The 26,733-nt window shown below is 42.6% G+C and overlaps 1 protein-coding gene across 2 annotated transcripts in view; it reads left to right on the top strand.

Moving 5' to 3' along the window:
• The first annotated feature begins 844 nt into the window (after positions 1-844).
• The window catches only part of SWAP70 (switching B cell complex subunit SWAP70), an 87,367-nt gene continuing 61,478 nt past the window's right edge, over positions 845-26,733 (top strand). The window contains exon 1 of one of the 2 annotated variants that reach the window (XM_055282442.2): positions 845-1,082. In XM_055282442.2, the coding sequence (XP_055138417.1) occupies positions 984-1,082 (99 nt within the window). In that variant the 5' untranslated portion in view covers positions 845-983. The remainder of the gene's footprint in view (positions 1,083-26,733) is intronic. The other variant, XM_055282444.2, reaches the window with a different exon arrangement.

Raw genomic sequence — 26,733 nt, 5'->3', positions numbered from 1 at the left:
TGCCACCACGCCCAGCTAATTTTGTATTTTTAGTAGAGACGGGGTTTCTCCATGTTGGTCAGGCTGGTCTCGAACCCCTGACCTCAGGTGATCCGCCCGCCTTGGCCTCCCAAAGGGCTGGGATTACAGGCGTGAGCCACCACGCCCGGCCGAATACGTTCTTTTAAATGGTCCATCTATTTTGATTAGTAAAATGGGTGGAGTGATTTGGAGTTGGCCCAGATCTCCTATTTTGCAAGCAGAGAAACACTACAGAGGCATTACCCAGGTCAAACCCTTCCTAAGATGTGAATTGAACAACAGCTAGGCGTTAGGAAGAAAATGCTGCCTGACCCTGACTTCTAAAACTCCCCTTAAACCTCGTCTCTGTGTCCCTAGAACCCAAGATAGAGTATGCATGAATAAACTTTTGCGAAATGAACCAACAAACTTCCCTCGAGGTCCTTCTCTGCCTCCCCGCCGCTCTGCATCTCCCCGACTTGGGACTGCGCTATCATTTGAGTCCCGGTCTGGGGACTTTTCGGGGTCTTCTTTGGCCTCCTCAGACAGTGGCTCCGTTCCCAGGACAGGACCAGGGCTCCTTTTTTCACTGCGGGGCGCTGGGAGGAGGCGGGTAGGCTGCTCACCTAATCTCTCGGGTTTTTCCTCAAGACGCGGTCATTTGTGTGAGGTGTTGTACTCGAGCACCCAAAATGGCCCGAACTGGTCTGGGAAACATTAGGGAGATGTGTTTACCGTCCTGGCTGACACTGAAGGCCAAGCATTCCTGCCACCAGGCGTGGCTTGACCCGCAGAACCCACACTCTGACGGCTGTGGGCGCTGCACTGGACCAGCGCTAGCAGCAGGGCGGGGCCTGGCGGGGGCGGGACCTGGCGGGTCAGGTGACTGCGCGGCGGGCTGTGGCTGCGGAGGTTGAGGGGCGTCCGAGGCGCGGAGGGGCTGGTTGGGCAGGAGGGGTTGGCGGGGCAGCAGGGCCGCGGCCATGGGGAGCTTGAAGGACGAGCTGCTCAAAGCCATCTGGCACGCCTTCACCGCACTCGACCAGGACCACAGCGGCAAGGTCTCCAAGTCCCAGCTCAAGGTGGGCGCCTCCTGACCCGGCCCCCCACCCGACTGTCCCCGGCGCGCTCTGTACTTCCCTTGGGTGGAAGCGGGACCTGGCGGGCCGTGACCGCAGGGCAGGGCGGGCCGGAATGCGCCCGGTAGGCCCGCTGGGGCGGAGTAGGTCTGAGACCGGGATTTGGTGTTTACTGCCTCCCCCTTGCCTTCGGGCCATGCCCTCGGCTGGATGTGTTAGTTCCCGCGGGTCTCCCAGGGACTGGGAAGGGTGGCGGGCATAAGACTGGGGTGAAGTCTGAGGGGCAAGTGTGATTCCTTCTTGGCGTTGGATAGCGGGGGACAGAAAGTGGATTCTGAGGCGGCAATGGGAAGCTCCCTTACACAGCCTTCCCAGAATTTTCCTCTTACTCCAGGAGAGGAAGGGACTTGCCCAAGGTCGCTGGGCAGAACCTTCTGCAGCCCACAGCCCCACACCAGGACGGTCCTCAAAACGGCTAGCCGCCCCGGAGGCGACAGGGCAGTCCGGAGACGCAGAAATGCCCCGAAGCCCGGCCTCCAGCGTCCTCCTCCTTTGGGAGGCTTTTTGACTTGGGAAGACCTTCCGCCCAGCGTTTTTAAGTTTGGAACTAGTAGACCGGGTGTACTGTGTCCCACAGGGACCTTAGTTCCGGGTGAGGAGTGCTGATCTTTCTGGCACCCTGCAAAGCGACTGCTTTTTCAGAGTCTTTATTGTGACTGCCAGAGACCCTAGAGTATAGGGTATAAATAAAGGGATGCTTGTAAATTGAGTAACCCCAAGCAGGGAAATTGGCATTCAGCCAGGAGAAATTGGCAGCTTCTTGAAAGTATAAAATATAGAAACAGACAAGAAGAGCTATTCATAGGCATTTAAAAATATACACATTTTAGATCCGAATGTCCGGTTTTCTTAGCCCCTTCTGGGAATAAATTCTTAAGATTGGGTTTGTTTTGTATATTTTTGTACAGTAACCAGGTTCTTGTGAGTAGTGGCTTTTATGCCAGTAGGACTTAACATTCTCCTTGTCTTTCTTTTGCCTCTCCTCTCTTTTTCTCACTGATAGAATCATAGTCTGGAAGGGTCCATGGAGATCATCCACGTAATTTTTATTTTACTTTATTTTTAAAAATTAACATACAGTAAAATTGACTTTTGGTGTACAGTTCTATGAATTTCAGCATATGTATAGATTTATATAACTATCACCACAACCATGGCTTCCTCAGTTCCATCATCCTAAAATACTCCCTGATGTTGCCCTGCCTCCACCCCAACTGTTTGCAACCAATCGATCTTTTCTAATTGCTATAGTTTTACCTTTTCGAAGTGCCATGTAAATGGAGTCATATAGTTTGTAACTGTTGAAACTGATTTCTTTTGCCCAGCATAATGCCTTAGAGATTAATCCATTTTGTTGTGTGTACCAATAATTTTTTAAATTGCTAAGTAATATTCTATTGCATGGATGTATGGTAGTTTTTAGCCATGCATCCTTGAGAATTTATGTTATTTCCAGTTTGGGGGAGTTATGAGTAGGTCTACATTTTACTTTTATTTTTACTTTTAACTTACCTATGGCATTTTATTTAAAGTAAGTTTTTAATAAATAGATGTAGCTGGGTCTTGTTTTTTTATTCATTCTGACAATCTGTGTCTTTTAATTGGCATATTTAGGCCATTTACATTTAATGTAATTATTGATATGGTTTTATTTAGGGCTACCATTTTATTATAATTTGGTTTCTGTTTTTTTTTTTTCCTCTCCTTATTCTTCCATCTTTGGGATTATTTGAATATACTTTAGTTTTTTTTTTTTTTTTTGAGACACAGTCTTGCTCTGTTGCCCAGGCTGGAGTGCAGTGGTGCGATCTCAGCTCACTGCAACCTCTGCCTCCTAGGTTCTAGAGATTCTCGTGCCTCAGCCTCCCAGGTAGCTGGGATTGCAGGTGTGCATCACCACGCCTAGCTAATTTTTGTATTTTTAGTAGAAACGGGGTTTCACCATGTTGGCCAGGCTGGTCTTGAACTCCTGAGCTCAGGTGATCTGCCCTCGTTGGTTTCATAAAGTGCTAGGATTACAAGTGTGACCCACTGTGCCCGGCCAATATTCCATTTTAATAGTGAGTTTTTTACTATATTTCTTCGTGTAGGTTTTTTTAATACTTGCTCTAGGAGTTAGAATATCCATCCCTAACTTTTCATAGTGTACTTAGAGTTAATATTTTACCACTTTAAGGAGAATGTAGAAAACTTATCACCATATAGGTCCCTTTACCCTCTCTGCTTTCTGTTGTAATTGTCATATTTATTAATCTACATACATTGAAATCCCCATCAGACAATATTAAATTTTTTGCTTTCAACCATCATTTCTTTTTTAAAGATCTTAAGAGGAGAAGAAAATTTTATTCTTTTTTTCCAGATATTCCCAGATGACCTCTTAATTTTTTTTTTTTTTTTTTTTTTTTTTTTTTGAGCCAGAGTTGTACTCTGTCACCCAGGCTAGAGTGCAGTGGTATGATCTCGGCTCACTGCAACCTCTGCCTCCCGGGTTCAAGCGATTTTCCTGCCTCAGCCTCCCGAGTAGGTGGGACTACAGGCGCGTGCCACCAAGCCTGGCTAATTTTTGTATTTTTAGTAGAGATGGGGTTTCACCATATTGGCCAGGCTGGTCTCAAACTCCTGACCTCGTGATCTGCCCACCTTGGCCCCACAAAATGCTGGGACTACAGGTGCCTGCTGCCATGCCTGACTAATTTTTTTTTGTGTATGTTTTAATAGAGACGGGTTTCACCGTATTGCCCAGGCTGGTCTCGAACTCCTGAGCTCAGGCAATTTGCCCAACTTGGCCTCCAAAAGTGCTAGGATTACAGGTGTGAGCAACCTCAATGATATGTTTAGTGATTTGTCCAAAGTCACAGTTGTAAGTAGTAGCTACTCTAGAACCAAGATTTTCACACTTTTGTGTGTGTGTGAGAGACAGAGAGACAGAGAGAGACAGGGTCTCGCTGTGTCACCCAGGCTGGAGTGCGGTTGCACTATCTTGGCTCACTGCAACCTCCACTTCCTGGCTCAAGCGATCCACCAGCCTCCACCTCCCAAGCAGCTAGGCTCACAGACATGAGCCACCATGCTCAGTTCATTTTTGTATTTTTTTGTAGTCATAGGGTTTTGTCATGTTGTCCAGGCTGGTGTTGAACTCCTGAGCTCAAAGACATCCACCCACCTCAGCCTTCTAAAGTGCTAGGATTCAGATATGAGCCACCTTGTCCAGCCAACTCTTTTTTTTTTTTTTTTTGAGACGGAGTCTCGCTCTCTCACCCAGGCTGGAGTGCAGTGGCGCGATCTCGGCTCACTGCAAGCTCCGCCTCCCGGGTTCACGCCATTCTCCTGCCTCAGCCTCTCCGAGTAGCTGGGACTACAGGCGCCCGCCACCACGCCCGGCTAATTTTTTGTATTTTTAGTAGAGACGGGGTTTCACTGTGGTCTCGATCTCCTGACCTCGTGATCCACCCGCCTCGGCCTCCCAAAGTGCTGGGATTACAAGCGTGAGCCACCGCGCCCGGCCCAGCCAACTCTTTATAATTCTTTTTTTCTTTTTTTTTGGAGACAAGGTCTTTTTGTCATCCAGGCTGTAGTGCGGTGGTGCGATCATGGCTCAGTGCAGCCTCAACCTCCTAGGCTCAAGCAGTCCTCCCACTTCAGACTCCCAAGTAGCTGAGACTACAGGCACAGGCCACTACGCCCAGCTAATGTTTGTACTTTTTGTAGAGATGGAGTTTCGCCATTTGCCCAGGCTAGTCTCGAATTCCTGAGCTCAGACTATATGCCTGCCTCAGCCTCAAAATGCTGGGATTACAGGCGCGAGCCACTGCACCCATCCTATTTTCACACTTTATTACTATTACTGTTGTATTTTTTATTTTTTTGAGACGGAGTGTCGCACTATCACCCAGGCTGGAGTGCAGTGGTGCGATCTTGGCTCACTGCAACCTCTGCTTCCTGGGTTCAAGCGATTCTCCTGCCTCAGCCTCTCAAATAGCTGGGATTACAGGTGCCCACTACCACACCTGGCTAATTTTTGTATTTTTAGTAAAGATGGGGTTTCACCATGTTGGCTGGGCTCGTCTTGAACTCCTGACTCAGGTGATCCACCCGCCTCAGCCTCCCAAAGTGTTGGGATTATAGGTGTGAGCCACCATGCCCGGCCTATTTTCACACTTTAAAGCCAATGGTTTCTTTATTTTCTTCTCTTCCAGTTGACGGCATAAATGAGATTTTTTGGATTACTTTGATTATACTTTATTCAAAATTGTCATTATGGCTGCTTATAGGAAAAGCGTCTTGGCAGGAAGTGTTAAATCCCAGTTCATAGATTTCACCCACAGTATGTTGATAATGGAACTGTGCGATTGTATTTTGTCTCTCTCTTGTCTGTATGAGACTTTGGGATTGGTTTAGTTCAGTTCATCTTGCCAGTGTTTGTAGAACTGAAAATATTTAAACATTTTTATCTAGGTCTCCTTTTGTGTTTGACCCTAGTTCTGTGTTCTGTTGGCTGGGAGTAGGGTTTTTGCCTTAATTTGTTGATTGATTCATTCACTCATACAGTAACCTTCTGTAAGTCTACTATGTGTAAGGTACCATGCTAATTTAATAAGGTTAGTATTTTTAGGCTCTTAAGAGTTAATATCTCCTTGGAGGAAATGTCAAATAATTGATTTGTTAAACAGCAGACTAATAATTATATATCCAAAATGATGGTTAAAATGTATTGCTTTGGAAAGCTATATGGGTATTCTAAAATATTTTTGATACTTGCCTTTTTGAGTTATCTTCACAACTTTTGACACAGAATGGATATATTCACTAGATAAGGGATATGGTGGTGAAAGGCAGAGAAAAAAGAAACAAATATGAATCTTTGCCTTCAAAGAGTTTAAACTTCGGTAGGCAAATTAAAAGACTAAATGACCATTAAAGAAGGCACTCTTTCTTTCCAGATAGAGATTATATTACTCAGACAATTACTGATCCTTAAAAAACATAAAAGTCTGGTGGTGAAGGTAAGAAACAGAAATATTGGGTAGAAGATATTGAGTGTGACAGAAGATATGGAGCCATGAGATTTTAAAGGAAGAAGCGATTTCTTCTCACTGGTATGATTGCTTTTTGAAAAAAGCTTCTTTGAAATGAACTCCGAAGGAAGTTAGGATGTGATTATGTAGGAATGGGGGAAGATTAATCCCATTCTATTAATTAATTTGTTACTTAGTTTTTTGAGACGGAGTCTTGCCCTGTTGCCCAGGGTGGAGTACAGTGGCAACCTCCACCTCCCTGGTTCAAGGGATTCTTCTGCTTCAGCTTCCCAAGTAGCTGGGACTACAGATTCGCACCACCATGTCTAGCTAATTTTTGTATTTTTAGTGGAGACAGAGTTTCACCATGTTGGCCAGGCAGGTCTCAAACTCCTGACCTCAAGTGATCCACCTGCCTCAGTCGCCCAAAGTGCTGGGATTGTGGGCATGAGTGACCGTGCCCGGCCTAATTTATTTATTTAATGGATATTTATTGATTGCTGTTATCCCTAGGGAACACTGAACTACTGCAAGAGATGGGAATGAATCAGGTATTTATGAGGACTTCTGTGTAACTTACTTTGATTGGAGTATAGAACATACACATGTGTGTTCCTGTGTGTGTATGAGAGAGTTATTGCTGGTGATAAAGCTACAGAAATAGATTGGGGTTAATGCATAGAAAGCTTTGATTGCCAGACAAATTAGGTGGATGCCAGGGGCCCCCCAGGTTTTCAGAGGATGATGAGTTGTGATCAGAATTGCACTTTAGAAAGTTACTTGCCAGGCTCAGTGGCTCATGCCTGTAATCCCAGCACTTTGGGAGGCTGAGGTGAGTGGATCATCTGAGGTCAGGAGTTCAAGATTAGTGTGGCCAACGTGGCGAAACCCTGTCTCTACTAAAAATATAAAAATTAGCTGGGTGTGGTGGCACGCACCTGTAATCCCAGCTACTTGCGAGCTGAGGCAGGAGAATCACTTGAACCTGGGAGGCGGAGGTTGCAGTGAGCTGGTATCTCACCACTGTACTCCAGCTTGGGTGACATAGCAGATGTGCTGGCTAGAGTGGATTGGGAAGATAACAGTTAGAAACCATTGCAATAGCCCCGATAAGAGGTAATAGGGACTAGAGACAGTGAAGATGGACAAGAGGGAAATGGTGGGTCAAGGTATGAACCTTGACCCATGATTGGGTGGGAGGAGGATGGGAAAGGACAGATTCAGAAATGTCTCAAATGTCAACTACAGTTGACCAAATGTATAGTAGTGGTTTTGATTTTTTTAATAATGGTTTTTAATAGAAGTGGGTTTTAATAGAAATGGAAAAGCCATGAGAAGGAGCTGTTTATGCAATGATACAGTTTTGAACATGAAAAGTTTTGTTTTGTTTTATTTATTTGTTTTTTTTTTGAGGTCTTTGATGGGTGTATGTTCAGCTGGAGATGATATTCCTGGGAAAATTTGGGGTTGTCAGTAAGGAATTTGGTAGTTGAAGCTTGGAAAAATAGGAGAAAAGAGCCATTGACAGTCTCGGGGAATGGCTATAGTAGATGATGAGAGGAACAAGAAAAGCAGAGGACTGGAAATCAGAGATAAGAACCCCTTTGGGGCAACATTGGAGCTGAGGGAGAAGACTTTTAAGGAAAACGTGGTCTCATACCTTTGAGAGTTAGTTTTTTATTATTATTATTTTTATTTTTATTTATTTTTTTTTTTGAGGCGGAGTCTCGCTCTGTCGCCTAGGCTGGAGCACAGTGGCGCCATCTCGGCTCACTGCAACCTCCGCCTCCCGGGTTCATGCCATTCTCCTGCCTCAGCCTCCCAAGTAGCTGGGACTACAGGCGCCCGCCACCACACCTGGCTAATTTTTTATATTTTTAGTAGAGACGGGGTTTCACCGTGTTAGCCAGACTGGTCTCGAATTCCTGACCTTGTGATCCGCCCGCCTCGGCCTCCCAAAGTGCTAGGATTATAGGCGTGAGCCACCATGCCCGGCCTATTATTGTTTTGTATATATATATATATATATATATATATATATATATGATTGTAAAGTAATCAGGTTGGTTCTTCCTTTCCATGTCTCATAAACTTCATATTTCTTCTCTAAAGAGAAGTTATGAAAAGCTTGGAATATTGACATCATCTTTGGAATAAATGTATTTTCTACTTATTTTAAAAAATTTATTTATTTTGAGACAGGGTCTCACTCTGTCACTCAGGCTGGAGTGCAGTGGCACAATCATAGCTCACCATACCCATGACCTCCATGCTGAAGCGATCCTCCCATCTGGGACTACAGGTGTATGCCACCACACCTGGCTAATTTTTTTTTTTTTTTTTTTTGTGGAGACAGGGTCTCACTTTGCTGCTTACGCTGGTCTCAAACTCCTGGGCTCAAGCAGTCCATCCACCTACAAGTGTTAGTATTACAGGTATGAGCCACCACATCCAGCCTGTATCTTTCATTTTTAAGAAGATTACTTTGTAGAATGGTATTCATTTAGATAACTGTGCTTGAGTCATTGCTATAATTAGTAAATAGCGGCGTTGAGGGCCCCCAGTGTAGTACAGACAAAGCTTATTTATATACCTAATTTTTAACAAATAGCCTATTATTAAGTAAAAGAAAAATTATCCAAGTAAATTTTGAAGCAAAATCTGAAGAAAAATTAACAACATAATTAGATATCATTTTAATAGTATGTCAGTGGAAACAACACACAAACTGTTTTTTTCTCTGCTCTCACACCACAATAACAATCAACACAGAAGATTTCTGGTGACCAAATGTGTGGAGGTTTCTCCCCACACACCAAGTAAGCAATCAATTCTGCAGTGGACACCAGCTGGGTATCCTCCAGTTCAATTCCAACACTATCTACCTGGAGACAGTGCCAGATCCCACAGAGTGTCAGATCCCACAGGTTGAGGGCTCAGTCCCACAAGATGGTCCTCCTCCTTCCTACCAGTTGCAAATCTGGGCCTCTGGAACTTCTAATGGACCAGCTTCAAGTTGGGCTCTCCGTGACCCCGTCTTTGGGTTCAATTACTTTGCTAGAGTGGCTCACAGAACTCAGGGCGACGTGTTTACTGATTTATTACAGAAGATATTTTAAAGGATACAAATAGACAGATGAAGAGAGACACAGGGTGAGGAACTTCTATCCTCGTGGAGTTGGGGTACACTGCCCTCCTGGTACATGAGTGAGTTCTCATTAACCTTCCTTTAAGCCTCTACATGTTCAGCTCTCTGGGAGCTCCTCAAACCCTGTCCTCTTGGGTCTCTTATGGAGACTTTATTGGATAGTCATGATTAAAGTACAGACAACCATGTAGAAATGTGATTAGACAAAAAAGCGTATGATCTAATATTAATAGACTGAGTGGGAAAATCCAGCAAGGGTTGTCTGTTCAGATTCTTCTTGGTCTCTCTGTGTAGCCTTCCTTCCTCCAGGGTATGGGGGAGGACCCCTTCTGAAATGAAGGTCTTGTGGCCTACAATTAGACAAGGAAGGTCAGAGAATTTCTTTATGGCCAGCTCCAAGATATAAAGGTTGGGGGAGATGAGATTATATTTTTAGTTTCTACGGCCTGCCTTGGGGAGAAAAAGGAGCAGGCAAAAAAAGGACAGAAGGTCAGAGAGAGAGAGAGATCTCTTTTCTTTTTTCATTTATTTATTTATTTGTTTGTTTGTTTGTTTGAGATGGAATTCCACTCTGTCGCCCAGGCTGGAGTGCAATGGCATGATCTTGGCTCACCGCAACCTCTGCCTCCTGGGTTCAAGCGATTCTCCTACCTCAGCCTCCCAAGTAGCTGGGGTTACAGGTGTATGCCACCATACCCGGCTAATTTTTTTTTTTTTTAGTAGAGACCGAGTTTCGCCGTATTGGCCAGGCTGGTCTCAAACTCCTGACCTCAAGTGATCTGCCTGCCTCGGCCTCCCAAAGTGCTGGGATTACAGGTGTGAGCCACTGCACCCAGCCGAGATTCTGTTTTCTGAGACCTGCTTCTGAGGCCTAAAGTACCCCAACATTATAACAAGGGCTATGGCGTTACGAGCCAGGGACTGTGGGTGAAAACCTATATATATTTATCTATATATATCTCTGTCTCATAATATCATATGTTGCAAACATAGACTTTTGTCAAACTTACCAATAAAATCGAACTATAGAACACAGATTTTAAAAAACCCTTGGGAAGCTGGGTGCAGTGGCTCATGACTATAATCCCAGAACTTTGGAAAGCTGAGGCAGGAGGACTGCTTGAAGCCAGCAGTTTGAAAACAGCCTGGAAAATATAATGAGACTTTGTCTCTACAAAAAATTAAAAAATTAGCTGGATATGGTGGTGGGCACCTGTGGTCCCAGCTACTCAGGAGGAGGAGGTTTCAGTGAGCTGAGATAGTGCCACTGTATTGCAGCCTGGGTGACAGAGCAAGACTTTGTCTCAAAAATAAATAAATAGGGCGGGTGCGGTGGCTCATGCCTGTAATCCCAGCACTTTGGGAGGCCAAGGTGGGCGGATCACGAGGTCAGGAGATGGAGACCATCCTGGCTAACACGGTGAAACCCCGTCTCTACCAAAAATACAAAAAAAGAAATTAGCCGGGTGTGGTGGCGGGTGCCTGTGGTCCCAGCTACTTGGGAGGCTGAGGCAGGAGAATGGTGTGAACCCGGGAGGCGGAGCTTGCAGTGAGGGGAGATTATGCCACTGCCCTCCAGCCTGGGTGACAGAGCGAGACTGCGTCTCAAAAAAAAAAAAAAAAAATTAAAATTTAAAAAATAGAAGCCACTCCTAGGCCAGGTGCAGTGGCTCATGCCTGTAATACTAGCACTTTTGGAGATTGAGGCGAGTGGATCACTCGAGCCCAGGAGTTTGAGACCAGCTTTTGCAACATGGTAAGACAAGAAATTTAAAAAGTTAGACAGGTATGGTGGCACATGCCTGTAGTCCAAGTTTCTTCTGTAGCTGAGACAGGAGATGGCCTGAACTCAGGAGATGGAGGCTGGAGTGAGCCATGATTGTGCCACTGCACTCCAGCCTGGGAAACAGAGTGAGACCCTGTATCCAAAGAAAAAGAAAGAAAGGGGGAGGGGGAGGGGGAGGAGGGAGGAGGGAGGGACAGAGGGAGAGAAAGGGAGAAAGGGAGAAAGACCTCTCATGACTTACATAAACTACAGTAGAAACAGATGTTTGCTGATTGTCTAGTCACAGTAATGTTTTCTTGTTAAAACAACTGTTTTATATTTTATATATATTGTATATATTTATAGCCATAAATAAGGTCATTGCAGGTCAGTAGGTTTTCTCGAATCTTTAAGCCCTCCTCCGCACACCACCCCTCTCCCCAAAAAGGGAACCACTTCTGTCTGCTTCCCTTTCCTTACCTTGATTTTTTTTCTCCTTCCTTCTCCCACATTCCCTGTAATCTCACTGGGCATCTTCCTGGCAATCTGTGCACCTTCTACAGGGGAGCTCTGTCTCTCTGGCTCCAGTTGTAACTTTTCTGGCTCCCCACCTGAGTTGAGGGTACGTAGGCCTTCATCTCTACACCCATCCTGTGCACCTTCATAGAAGTCATCAGCTCTGTTAACTTAATTTGCAATTGGATTGTTAAAAGACAACTGATTGTCATGTTGATTTGGTGTTACTTTGTTTTTCAGGCTGAACTAACGAGGAACACTAAGTGATTGTTTTGAGCTTTTTCTTAAGCAAAGATTTACTTGCTTTTCAGCAGCTGAAGTAGATAGCAATAGGCTAATAGTGGTGAAACAGACTTCCAGAAACACATTTTCTACTTGCTTTTAAACTTGTATTCATGAATAGTCCTTTCTTAGAACAAACTGTATAGTTTAAGACTGTGTTATCTGTTTTGATTGCAATTTTAGTATATTCTGTGATAACTGATGGGAGACTGAAAACTGTATTGAGAGACATGGAAAGGGGTTTTCTTTATATCTGTAGGAAGGTGCTAGGTGCACATAGGTAGCTGAGTAAATGTAGTTGAATTGAATGTTAGACATTTTTTCCACCATTTTTTCCCCTTGGTTTGGTTTTGCTGCTCTTCTTTTGTTTGTACAGCTTGTCCCTTGGTATCCTTGGGGGATTGGTTCCAGGACTCCCTGCAGATACCAAAATCCTAGGATGCTCAAGACTCTTATATAAAATGGCATAGTATTTGCATATAACCTATGTATGTCTTTCTTTATACTTTATCTCTAGATTACTTATAATACCTAATGCAATATAAATGCTGTGTAAATAGTTGTTAAGTTACATTGTTTAAGGAATAATGACAGGAAGAAAAGTTTGCCCATGTTAAGTACAGATGCAGTTTTTTTTTTTGAGACGGAGTCTTGCTCTGTTGCCCAGGCTGGAGTGCAGTGGCGCAGTCTCGGCTCACTGCAAGCTCCGCCTCCCGGGTTCACGCCATTCTCCTGTCTCAGCCTCCTCAGTAGCTGGGATTACAGGCGCCTGCCACCACGCCTGGCTAATTTTTTTTGTATTTTTTTAGTAGAGACGGGGTGTCACCATGTTAGCCAGGATGGTCTCGATCTCCTGACCTCGTGACCACCTGCCTCGGCCTCCCAAAGTGCTGGGATTATAGGCGTGAGCCACCGCACCTGGCCCAGATGCAGTTTTTAAGGGGACTGAAACATTCCCCTTAAAAACTGCTTGAACACACAGATGCAGAACCGAGGGATACGGAGGGCCAACTGTATTTCTCTTTTTTTTTTCAATGAGAGCTATTCGTATGTGGATTCTATACTCTCTAGTAATAATAAACCTTATTAATGTGGCACCTGAAACAGACATTGTTACTTTTAAATTATGGTATAAATTTGCAGAAGTCATAATGGAAATAGGAATAGGGCATCTTATTTGAAGTAGAGGCAATAATTGTTTCTCCTCTACTGATGCTAAAAAATTAAAAAAAAGTTATTTAGAATTTCAGTGGTCTTGCTGAAAGATGCTAAATCTCCAGTGTTACTTAGAAATACAGTACATGCAATTCTAAGAAAAAAGGTTATTATTTAAACATGTATGTTAAAAAGAAACTTTTTAAATATCTCATATAGACACATATAAATTTTATAAAATTCTAAAGGGTATTTACAAAAATGAAAAGTAAGTTTCCCTTAACCCTTGGCCCACATTAGTCCCCTGTCCTGGAGGTAACCATTATTTCTAGCTTCTTCTGTTCCTTCGAGAGATCAAAATGAAGCTTAAAATTAATACCCTTATCGTTTAGTAAATGTTTTCCTCTTAAAATAGCAAAATCTAGTGATATTTTTTGTAACCTCTGTTATAGCTTTACTTTGCAATTATGGTTGCAGGGTGAATTACATGTCAGCACAGGAAATGTCTTGAAATGAACTCATTGGCTGTGCATTTTTATCCTGTTGTTTTTAGAAATACAGCTTTTAAAAAAATTTATTGTACCTTTTTGAAATAAAAGAATTTACAACTCTGGTGTAGATCTAAATGAAAAAAATTTTGACAAACAACATGGATAGTTTAAATCTTTATTATTTTCTCGATGATAGATTTTCAACTAAAATCTCTTTTTTTTTTTTATCTTTTGCCTCACAATTAGTTTGGATATCTTATGACTCATACCATGTTTTCTGTTCCCATATAGATATTTAGCCTAAGAAAATTTTAACCTTGCTAGTTACAAAGGTAATTCAGCCAGGCCATTGGTAAGTTGAAAATATAAAGGAAGCAAATTATGAGACAGGGTTTTTATTTGTGGAACACAATATACAAATGTAGTTAATTCTTTTGTGAACTTGGCATGTATAGTATTCCGTCCCTAATCTTTTGTGTTGTGTTTCTGTTAACCTCTGTGGTAAAAGGTTCTATTGAGGAACAAAAACAATCTATTTTTAAAATGGGGTTGGGGATCAGAGTCTTGAGTGAGCCTATTAAAGTGCTGGGATTATAGGCCTGAGCCACTGCACCCAGCCTAAAGTCTTTGTAAATATTTTTTATGTAGCTATCACCAAAATAAAATAGTAAAGGCAGCTCTCTAAATAAAGAGAAAATTACACATTTAGAAATCTTAAAATAGGATAATGAATGTTGGATTATTTCTAGTTTCTATTCCTTACTTGCTAGAAACTTTTCAGTGAGATAAGTTGGACATTTTTGTGTGTTTTTTTTTTGGAAATAACATGTACTTTTATCGAAAATAACATGTAAACTGTGAGGTGCTTTTTTTTTTGTATTTGACCTTCCATCTTAATAGTCAGTACATTTCTGATCTTAGGACTCAGAGTTCTTAACCTCTCTGATCTCCGTTTTGTATTTCCTTTGGGGTCTCATCACAGTCCCAGAGGTACATAGTAACAAAGCTAGAGACAGAAGAGGCTTTAGGTGACCTTCTCCCAGGTACTCAGCATGCCATCACTCAATAGGTATTTCTCATTCCTTCCCACCGTGAGGGTTATAGAACCTTAGTCCCATCAGTGGTGATTATTGGCACATTAGCACTCTCACTGCTTCCTTAGTCCCTCTTAGGCATGTCCTTGTTCCCCTCCCACAACACAAGCCTAAGGTAGATCCTTGCCTCAGCTTCCTTTTTCTTCCCCAAGGCTGCGTTTCATAAAACTATTTTTCCTGCTCTACCTTCTGCTTTATTTCCTTCTTCTCATCCCACCGTCGTGTTCCTTTTCTTTAAACTCAAAATCTGTATCTGCTGGAAACTGCAGTTTTCAGCAGTTGAGGGAGATATTTAAATGGAAATGTGTGTATACTTGAATTTCATATAAGGAGATCTCGCGGTTAAGGAGAGATTTCTGCAATATTAGAAAAACTAATTTTTTTTAGATAAAACTTTCCTCCAAACTTTCTATCTAAAACTAATTTTTTTCTATCTAAGACTCTACTGTTTTCTATACCTTTTGCTTCTTTAGGAACAATTAGCTTTACAACATTTGATTTGAAGGAGGAGAATGGTGTTATGTGGGCATGGTGTATCAGCCAGAAGTGATGCTAGTTAGGATGAAAGTTGTTCTGGTCATATGCACAGTGTTGGAAGGTATTACATTCCACTCTACAGACAGCTGTGGGAGGATGGGGCATGTTAGCCTTGGCAGGCAGCACATCCCCATCAATTCTTTCAGTTCCTAGGGTGATGGATACTCACCTAGCTGGCTGTTATCCTGAAAATTAGCCTTGTAACTGAACCTTGTAGCTTGATGAGCAACTGACTCCAGCCTCAGTGATCGTCTTCAGTGATAATTTGAGAATACCTGTTAGGTAATAGGACACCAGACAGTTAGTAGATCAGACTACATTGGAATTACCTGGGTGCCTTTGGGAAGCTTCCTTTGCTTTTTATTTATTTTTATTTTTTTTTATTTATTTATTTTTGAGACGGAGTCTTGCTCTGTCGCCCAGGCTGGAGTGTGGTGATGCGATCTCAGCTCACTGCAAGCTCCGCCTCCCAGGTTCACACCATTCTCCTGCCTCAGCCTCCCGAGTAGCTGGGACTACAGGTGCCCGCCACCACGCCTGGCTAATTTTTTTGTATTTTTAGTAGAAACAGGGTTTTGCCATGTTAGCCAGGATAGTCTCAATCTCCTGACCTTGTGATCCGCCCGCCTCGGCCTCCCAAAGTGCTGGGATCACAGGCATGAGCCACTGCACCCGGCCTGCTTTTTATATTTTAAGATTATAATAGAGCTCACAACCTTTATATGTGACAGCAGAAATTCTTTTATTTTCTACCAAACAATGATGTTGAAGAAAACTAATGTATAAAACATTATATGAATTTGAAGGTTTCAGTCTACTGAACATTTTTTGTTAGGCACCCTGGGAAGAAAAAAAACATGCAGCCTTGTCCCTTAAGTTGAGGATTGTGTGATGTAGTCAAGAAGATAATACGTGAAATGACCACAACGACGCAATATATAAGCAAGTTCTAGAGAGTGTAGAAGATGACCACTCTAAGCTGTGCCATCCAGTGTTAGCCAATAGCCACGTTTGGCTGTTGACTGCTTGAAAAGTCGTGAGCCTGAATTGAAATGTACTTTAAGTATAAAATATGCATTGGATTTCAAAGACTTAGTACCAAAACAAGAGTAATATATCTCGTTATTTATTTATTTATTTTGAGATGGAATTTTGCTCTTGTCGCCCAGGCTGGAATGCAATGACATGATCTTGGCTCACTGCAACCTCCGCCTCCTGGATTCAAGTGATTCTCCTGCCTCAGGCTCCCAAATAGCTGGTATTACAGGTGCCTGCCACCACGCCTGGATAATTTTTGTGTTTTTAGTAGAGACAGGGTTTCACCATGTTGGCCAGGCTGGTCTTGAACTCCTGACCTCAGATGATCCACCCGCCTCGGCCTCCTGAAGTGCTGGGATTGCAGGCATGATTTTTAAAAATACTGATTACATGTTTAAATTACAATATTTTGGATATAGTATTTAAGTTAATATTACCTATTCCCTTTTACTTTTTTTTAAATGTTGCTTTAAAAATTCTAAATTCATACGTGGTTTGCAGTATATTTCCATTGGCCAGAACTGCTGTAGAAGTTCAGGGCAAATAGAGAAGAGGATATAGACAGTTACAGACAAAGTTTCATGAAGGAGATAGAACTTCAGCTATTTCTTGAGGGAATGGTGAATGTGAGGGTGATCTGGCTGTGACATCTGTCACCCCATTGATCACCAGGGTTGATTTCGCTGATCTGGCTGGCTAGGTGGTTGTCCACTTCCTCCCTCACCACTCCATATGTGTCCCTCCCAATGCTGTCTGCTCAGTCAAAGGGAACGACCATCCTCGACAGAGGAGGACCGGTCTTTGGTCAAGGGTATATGAGTAGCTGTGCTCACCTGCTAGAACCTCCAGACAAGCTCTCAAGGTCTTGAGAGAATGGGGCAGATCTTGTCCAGTATAATTGCAAAAAGGTGACAAATATGGTGGTAGCACTGTAAATTAAGAGCAAGAGCCTCAACTTGGAGTATTTGAGCAGAAAGGAAATACTGTGAGTGGAGTAGAAGGTTTGTTTTAATGCGTAGTGGAGAATTAGGACTTAAAGAGAGATGGGGCTACATTTTAGATGTCATTGAATGTTTTTGCACAGAATATATGGCTAATATATGTTTATTGACTGACAGTCTGTGTTAGAATTAGTTCAGAATTGACCCTGTAAAGAGGATAAGTCATTTAAAGTTTTTAGGTATATATATGGCAGAGATACGGTTTTAAAATTATTCTGATGATGTAGGTTTAATGACTAAAGGTGAGAGGCTGGAGATTGGGGGACTTGATAGTGGGGTGCTATGAAGTCTGGGTAAGTTGGTGAGGGTGGGTCAGTAGTGGTAGCTATGGAAATTAAAACAGATATGTACACTCCCCTTGTGGAGCTTAACATCTTGTGAGTGAGACAGATGAGCAAACTGGCAATTCAAATACAGTGAGATACAGAAGGTAGAATGCAGAGGAAGGGAACCTATTTAGCTTGGGGTGAGGACATGAGGAGTTAGCTCAGAGAATGCTTCCTAGAGGAGGAGACATTTGTCACTAACTTGAAAAGGATGTAGGAAATTCCTCTGTGAGAATACTATGATGAAAGATTCAGAAAGTAAAACTTTTAGAGGAACATGAAAAGTGTTAAAAGAGAGAGGAGTTGGGGAGTAAGGAGAGTTACCTGTACTCCATTACTTGTATGGTCATGGGAAGTCACTTCTCTTTGCTGGGCTTCAGTTTCCTCATTTGTAAAATGTAGGGTGGCAGACACGCTCTTTGAGGTTTAGCCTTCTAACTGAACCTTGTAGCTTGATGTGTTTACCATGGTTATATCCTGAGGAGTAGTTGCTCTGCAGCAACTCTCTGAAAGGGCCTGAGAGGGGAGAATGGGACCTTGTACTGGGAGGTGAGGAGAGGAGCCCTTGTTTCCCCAGCCTCACACACTCTGCTTGGTTAGCCTGAAGGTGACAGAGCGGCTCACGCAGTAGAGACAGGAGTTGGCACTGGCTGGGGCTGAATTAGATCCAGAAGGTGGACAAACTATATGAAAAAGAGATATAAGAAGAGACCATAGTTTTCTTAAGGCAATGGTGATACCAAAGTCAGAATCAGGGTGGCAAACCTATTTTGGGGAGAAAAGTGATGAGATCTCATTTGGATCTTTTGGACATGAGGCAGATTTAGAATAGAAATCACTTAGTATTGTTTAGTGATATAAACCAGAGCTTATTGGAGAGGTTAAGATCAGAAAGAGATCTATAAATCATTTGAATAGAGATTACTTAAGGTTGTCAGAATAAAGTCACTTTTTTATTTTTATAAATGTTTAGATTTATAAAATATAAAATTAAAAAAATTTAATTAAGTCTTTTGATTCATAAACACAGAATGTCTTTACTTTTTATTTTTTTTTTGAGACAGGGTCTTCCTCTGTTGCCCACGCAGGAGTGCAGTGACAGTCTGTGCTCACTGCAACCTCCACCTCCTGGGTTCAAGTGATTCTCATGCCTCAGCCTCCCAAGTAGCTGGGATTACAGGCATGTGCCACCACGCCCAGCTAATTTTTATGTTTTTAGTAGATAACTGGGTTTTTCCATGTTGGCAGGCTGGTCTCAAACTCCTGGCCTCAAGTGATCACCTGCCTTGGCCTCCCAAAGTGCTGGGATTATAGGTGTGAGCCACTGTGCCTGGCCAAAAGCACTTTCTTTCTTTTTTTTTTTTTTTTTTTTTGAGATGGAGTCTTGCTCTGTCACCCACGCTGGAGTGCAGTGGCGCAATCTCGGCTCACTGCAAGCTCCGCCTCCCGGGTTCACGCCATTCTCCTGCCTCAGCCTCTCTGAGTAGCTGGGACTACAGGCGCCCGCCACCACGCCCGGCTAATTTTTTTGTATTTTTAGTAGAGACAGGGTTTCACCATGGTCTCGATCTCCTGACCTCGTGATCCGCCTGCCTCGGCCTCCCAAAGTGCTGGGATTACAAGCGTGAGCCACCGCGCCCGGCCGCCAAAAGCACTTTCTAAGAAGAAATTAAAATAGAACTCAGGGTTGAAAATTGATCTTTGGGAAATGACCAGATTGGGAGAATGAGGGATGATGGATGTGACTGCATAAAGGCACCTTAGAAGAACTTAGAAACTATTCTGTCTGGGCCGGGTGTGCTGGTGCATGCCTGTAATTCCAGCACCTGTGAGGCTGAGGCAGGTGGATGGCTTGAGCTCAGGAGTTTGAGAACAGCCTGGACAACATGGTGAAACCTGTTTCTACAAAAAATAGAAAAATTAGCTAGGTGTGATGGCAGGTGCCTGTAGTCCCAGCTGCTGGGGATGAGGGGTGGGGGATGGTGGCTGAGGTGGGAGAATTGCTTGAGCCCAGGAAGTCGAGGCTGTGGTGAGCCCAGATCGAGCTACTGCACTCCAGCCTGAGTAACAGAGCAAGACTTTGTCTCAAAAAAAAAAAGAAAAAAAAAAAAGAAAAGAAAATGGTATGTCAGGGACCAAAAACGTCTAAGAGGAGGGGGTGATTCAGACTGCCAACTGCCAGACCTTTGGGAGAGTGACTTGGCCAGAAGGTATCTGTCCCAGCATGGGTTCTCCAGGAAGCCAATGCTAAGACAGTGTTAGGAATACAAAAGTGTTACCTGTGGGGTGGGAGAGAGGAAATGAAATTGGGAAAAGGAACTGTCAAACCATCATATGGATTTGGCAAAACCAGGAGTTCTGAAGCAAAGATTGCCCCTTATGGGACTCCTGCATTGAGGAAAAGAGATTGTACCACCCTGCTGTGTCACTGGGACCCTGAAAGTAGCTGGAGGCTATCAGCTTAACACAGTCCTTGTAGCTGGGTAGCAGTTACCTACTTGAGGGGGCATCTGAGTGGTGCATCTCTGTGTCTACCTCAGAATCCATTTAGAAAAGCAATTTCAAGAGATTGATAGGGATAGAAGTCATATTTTAGGGACCATGCGGGGTCAGGTTGGTGAGAAGGTGGAGCAGCCGAGGGAAACCTCACATTTGTGATTTTTTTCATTCTTTTATTTTTAATTTTATTTTACATATTTTTGATTTCTATATATTTTAATGACCAGATTTGTGATCTTTCTTAAATTAAAAAATTTTATTTTTGAGACAGGGTCTTACACTGTTACCCAGGGTAGAGTGCACTGGTGCTATTACGGCTCACTGCCACCTTGAACTCCTTGGCTCAAGTGGTCTTCCCACCTCAGCCTGCTGAGCAGTTGGGATTGCAGGTGTGTGCCACCATGCCTTGCTAATTTTTATATTTTTCATAGAGACAGGGTCTTGTTATGTTGCCCGGGCTGGTCCCAAACTCCTGACCTCAAGTGATCCTCCTGCGTCAGCCTCCCAGTGTTGAGATTATGGGCATGAGGCACTGCGTCCAGCTAGATTTGTGGTCTTTGTCACTACTTGAGTGCACACTGTGACTTCACATTTTCTCTTGGAGATGAATGTACTAAATTAAACTTTCAAGGAAGGTGATAGTCAAGGAGCTCAGAGCCCCCTCTTCTGTTATAGAGCCTTCTCTCACACCTGCTTGTTAATTCTTATTGTGTCCTTCTCTCAGAAGTCTGTACTTGAATTTTAAGGAACTGGACGTCTCTAATAGATCTCAGGCCAGATGAGTTATGCTTGGCTAGTTCTGGTGGTGTTAAGAACTGATGGAGGCATTGCTTTTCACTCTGAAAGTGATCTGAACTAGAGATTCCAATTAAAAATTCTTCTAGAAACATGGTAGTATAGTAAAATAAATGCAAAGACCCAGATCTAGATGAAGATGGTAGAGTAGCAAAATGAAATTTAAAAAAAGAAAAAAAATTCGTAGAAATTCTTAAATGGGACTAATTTAGCAAACATTTGTTGAACAGCTCTCTCATTAGGTACTCCATTAGGTTTTGGTATTGCACAGATGGCTAAAATATGTATTGCACAGATGGCTAAAATACAGACCCTCTCTTTAAGGAACTTAAAGAGTAGTGAGAAAGATAAAGAAGCTGGCTGGAGTTAAATCTTCTCACAAATGATTTACCTTCTTAAAAGACATTTGTGCAATATTTCATTGGGGGGCTGGACTCTCAGGAGGCTGTCCCAAATTGGGGGACTTTGTTGCCCATTAGGGTGACTTTTTTTTTTTTTCTTTTTTGAGATGGAGTCTCGCTCTGTGCCCAGGCTGGAGTGCAGTAGCACCATCTCGGCCTGCCACAACCTCCACAGGGTGGCTTTTTAAAGAGGCATGGGAAAGCATGCTTTGTGGATGACTCAGATGAGTTAATTTTATCAACTTTATAGTTCTACAATGATCTTTTCATTTTCTAATTTTACTGGTGCTTTCTAGGAGGAGCCCTGTTTTCACCTAGTCCTGATACTGCAGCAAAATACCACAGACTAGGTAATTTATAAATAATATAAATTTATTTATCACAGTTCTGGATACTGGGAAGTCCAAGATCAAGATGCTAGCAGATTGAGTGTCTGGTGATGGCTTGCTGTCTGCTGCCAAGATGGTTCCTTGTTGCTGTATCCTCACATGGCAGAAGGGCAAAAGAGACTAGGGAACTCCCTCCCTTCAACCTCTTTTATAAGGTCATTGATCCCATTTGCGAGAGTTCTGCTCTCTTGACTTAATCACCACCTAAAGGCCTCACCCCTTTTTTTTTGAGACGGAGTCTCGCTCTGTCACCCAGGCTGGAGTGCAGTGGCGTGATCTCTGCTCACTGCAACCTCTGACTCCCTGGTTCAAGCGATTCTCCTGCCTCAGCCTCCTGAGTAGCTGGGACTACAGGCACACACCACCACGCCCGGCTAAATTTTTAGTAGAGATGGGGTTTCACCATGTTGGCCAGGATGGCCTCGATCTCCTGACCTCGTGATCTACCCTCCTTGGCCTCCTCCCAAAGTGCTGGGATTACAGGCATGAGCCATTGCTCCCGGCCAGGCCTCACCTCTTAATACTGACACATTGGAGATTAAGTTTCAACATATGAATTTTGGGGGACACATTCAGACCATAGCAAGCCCTCTGCCCTACTTAATTTTTAAATTTGCTATTTAAAATATATAAAATATTAAAATATAAAAGCTTCATTTTCTAGGTAATACATAGAATACTCAAACAATGTATTAAAGTACAGAGTCCAAAGTAAAACATTCAAATTCTACCACCAAAGGCAGGTTGTAATTAACTTTTCAGTGAATATCTTTCTTGTATATCTCTTTCTCCCTTCCCCCATCATGTACACACATGCATATACATGTATGTAAATACACAGACATATATGTCCTTTTGTATAAATAGGGTCATATTCTGTATCCATTCGTATCCTCTTTTATTTTCTTATTTATTTATTTAGTTTTTGTGAGACAGGTTCTCGCTTGGTTGCCAGAGCTGGAGTACAGCTGCACCATCACGGCTCACTGCAGCCTCAACCTCCCGGGCTCATTTGATTCTCCTACCTCAGCCTCCCTAGTAGCTGGGACCACAGGCGCACGCTACCTCCTTCAGCTAACTTTTGTATTTTTTGTAGAGATAGGGTCTTACTTTGTTGCCCAGGCTGGTCTTGAACTCCTGGGCTCAAGTGATCCTCCTCCCTTGGCCTCCCTAAGTGCTGGGATTACAGGTGAGAGCCACTGTGCTTGGCCTATAGTCTCTTCTTAAGCATTGTGTTAGGGTCGTCTTTCTGTATAAATGCATATAGATACAGACACCATACTTTATAATGACTGTGAACTATTTCATTGTGTTGATGCATCATGCTTTATTTAACCAGTTCCTATTGACAGGTATTTGAGATGTTTTAAATGTTTTTAACCCAGGATGCTGCTATACATTGTACAATGCGTAGGTTACCTGCCCTGTCCCCCAAACAAATAATTATTCAGCCCAAAATGTCAGTAGTACTGAAGTTGAGAAAAACCTGCTCTGTACCTTCTGCAGTGTTGGATATTGGTAGTCTTTACTCCCTTATATCTCCTCAAACACCAAGTATTGTTACTTAGGCAAAAAGTAATAGCTCTTTTAATGTGCATTCTTTTGATTACTAGCAAGGTTAAGCATCTTTTCCTATATTTTATTTACCTATTTTTGAAGTAAAAGGTGGGGTTTAATCTTTAGTTACATGATACTGCAAGCTATGAAATTCCATGTAGAAATAAGGAACCCATTCAGAGGACAAGGTTCATACAGTAGGTACAATTTGGAACTGCTCAAGTATAGTTTCCTTGTAAAAAGTATCACAATAACCACATTTAAAGACGTTCTTAGTAGAGAAACAGTAAGAAAAGTTATACCAAATATAATACACAACAAACAACATTATGCCTTAGCCATACAGTCTAAAAGCTAAAGGTCCCAGGAGTCCCACCTGAACTTGAATATCCTCTATTTATTAGTGATTAGTTTCTTTTGTGAATTTTCTATTCATGTCCACGAGAATGATTTGAATATTGGAGCTATTTGCCTTTTTTGTTTTTTTATGGTTTCTTTCTTTTTAAAAGAAAATATAAGCATTTTTCTGTGGTCAAATTTACCGGTATTTTCTGTTTAGTTTCTGAAGAGGGGTAAGTTGGTAAGTTTTCCAAAATAACTTTAAAAAGGTGGTTCAGTTAGAGTGTAATCCAGTGCCATCCATGCTGTATGAATGACATCGGTGGCATATATTCTGTGGACAGCATTCCAACAGATGACTTTGAGTTACTTTTCCTTAATCTGTAAGTGTTCTGCTCTTACTGAATCTTCCCTTAGCCCTATGCTAGTCACTGAAGGACGCAGAAGGAAAATATTTATTTCCTCCCTTCAGTAAGGGAGGATATTTGATAAGTTAGATATTTGAGATACCATTAGTATCTGAAACAGAACATAGTTAAATGCTGAATAGGAGTTCATGGGGCAGGGTGGTAATCCATGAAGATTTCCTAGAGTTTATGAATGACCCAATCTTGAAGGATGTGACTAGGCAGAAGAGAAATGTTTCCAGCACAGGGCATCACTGTGGGACAGAGAGCTAAGAGATTTGAGTTCTAGTCCCTATTTTGTTGCTAATTACTGTGTGACTTAGGCCAAGTCTCAGGCCACAGTCTTTTTATCTGTGAAATGAGGAGATAGAAATAGTATATTTTCTAAGATTATTGTTAATATTAAAGTATCACAGCTTTAGTGTTAAGAGAATTTTTAGAAAGAATTCACTTAGCAGTTATTGAAAGTCTTCTGGATTCTGGGCAGCATGCTAGATGCTGTGGGCATGCAATGTTGTATAAGATATGGGCCTTTCAGAAATGTACAGTCTTACAGGAGAGAAAAATCATGTGTGGTAGTTAGCACAAGAGGTACTGCTTGGGAAACAGAGTGAAGAAAGATCATCTTGGTTTGGGTGATGAAGGCTTCAGAAAGAGATGCCATTTTTGTTAGGTAGGAAAGGAGGTAGGGGTAAATTGAGCAAGGGCCCAGGGGAGAAAGGGGTGTAGTACAGGGGTTGCCTGGGATGCAGTTAGTAAGCTTATTTGGCTGGATTTGTATGGTTGGTGCAGAGGGGTGGGAAGAAATAAGGAAGGTGAAGTGGGCTGGCTTGTGGAGTGACTTAAATATAGAACTCACATATTTCCTTAGCTTTTCCTTCTGTAGTCTTCTGATGATTTTTAGGCAGGGGGATAACATGATGTTAGTGGTACTTGAAGATTTGGTGTAAGTGTCTAGGATGGTAATTTATTGTACTTAGGGATTGAGAGCAATGTGAACAATGACTTTGAGATTTTTGAGGCTGGATAGATTAACGATAAGAGGAAACAGGCAAGACTTAAGCAGTGACAAGCAGGATGAAAAGATGTTTGGAAGGGGAAAATGAGTCCATGCGGGAATGGGCAGGACTTAGAGTAGACAATGCTCTTAAGGCAGGGCATAGCTGTGGTAGGAAATTGGTCATGCTGGTCCATTGTTAGGAAGAATTTTCTGGTAATTTGCCATTGGCTTGAAATTTTATAAATCAGACAGGAATTTTAATGTTTTAAAAAAAGATTGCCCATTATGAGTTATAAGTCTATAATTGTGTCAGTTCAGAGAAGTCTTTTGGAATAGAAATCTGCCCCACTCTGCTTTTTTTCAGTGTTGAATCTTGCCCATTACGCACATCCTGTAAAGGGAAACAGTGTGTTACTGGGTGGCACATTTTAAATAACTTTTTAGAATTTCTACGTCTTTGGAGAAAGGAGGGTGAACACTACTTACTCGTGTTAAAACACTGTTCACCATCCTTGATTTCATTTTCATAATGGCTGGAGCAAAATGCTTAAAAAGGGTAAATGTCAAGCAAACCACTGAACAGGAACAGACCACACGAGCAGGGCTCATGCAGTTAATTAGTCATCTTGTCAGCAGAGGCCCTGCAGAGGCAACTGCAGACAGCTATGAGGGAACTGGAGAGATGAGTTTCTGGCATGGATATGGATCTGTTATTGTGGTAACAATAGTTTATTCTTCAGATCAGCAGAATGAGAGCAAAGCTGCTTAGCAATGATGTGGGTGCTCAAAGAATGGCCTTCGGAGGAACAGGCATTTGAAGTGGGATAAATTCAGCTTTTTCAAGAAACTTGCAAACACCCTGATTAGAGTGATTTGGGGCAGTCCTTTTACAAATCAAGAACTTGTAGTCCTCTTTCTGATTCTTTTGTCTTAATCTGCTTTTCAGCTTCCTCATCTGGAGAAGGGGTTAGTGCCTCTTAGTGCAGATTCCCCCAGAGGGATAGGGTACTGGGAGATGAGGGCTCCCAGAGAGAGAATGGTCCCAGACTTCTAGGTATGTGGACTTCCTTGCCACTGGCACTAACTTGGCTCTGCTGAATAGTGCCTGTCATCTCTGTTGGGCTCTGTGGAGCTGATGGGGTGGGGCTGGGGTAGCACCAGCACATCACTGAAATTTAGAAACACCTCGCGGGTGTGTCCATCTTTGTATCGGCAGGGCTATCTGTTTTTCCAGAAACAGAGGGAAGGTAGCAAAGCATGGAAAGGACACCAGAGTGGGACGCTTGGGTCTAATCCCAGTTTCACTACACATAAAACTCTGTGATTTGGGACATATCTCCTAATCTCTGACTCAGCCTCTTCATCTGTAAAATAGCAATAATATCTACTCTCCCTGTGGAGAGGCTAAAACAAATTAATAGATGGTATGAGTCTACTTGAAAAAGCATAAATTGCTGTATAAGTAAGTTTATGGAGGAGCTTTTGCTTCTTTTTACTAGTTTATATTCCGGCCATCAAAAATTTTATTTCTTGTATATTTTATTTTTATAAAAAGAAAACCTTGGCAAGGTGTAGTGGTTCACACCTCTAATCCCAGCACGCAGGCCAAGGTGGGTGGATCAATTGAGGTCAGGAGTTTGAAACCAGTCTGGCCAACTTGGTAAAACTCTGTCTCTACTAAAAATACAAAAAAATTAGCTGGGTGTGGTGGCAGGTGCCTGTAATTCCGCTACTTGGGAGGCTGAGGTGGGAAGATTGCTTGAACCTGGGAGGCAGAGGTTGCTGAGATCATGCCATTGCACTCCAGCCTGGGCGACAGAGTGAGACTGCCTCAAA

The sequence above is a fragment of the Symphalangus syndactylus genome, chromosome 6 (assembly GCF_028878055.3).
Source record: "Symphalangus syndactylus isolate Jambi chromosome 6, NHGRI_mSymSyn1-v2.1_pri, whole genome shotgun sequence".
NCBI lineage: Eukaryota > Metazoa > Chordata > Mammalia > Primates > Hylobatidae > Symphalangus > Symphalangus syndactylus.
The sequence above is the reverse complement of the archived record's forward strand: the minus strand, read 5'-3'. Positions and strand labels throughout refer to the sequence as shown.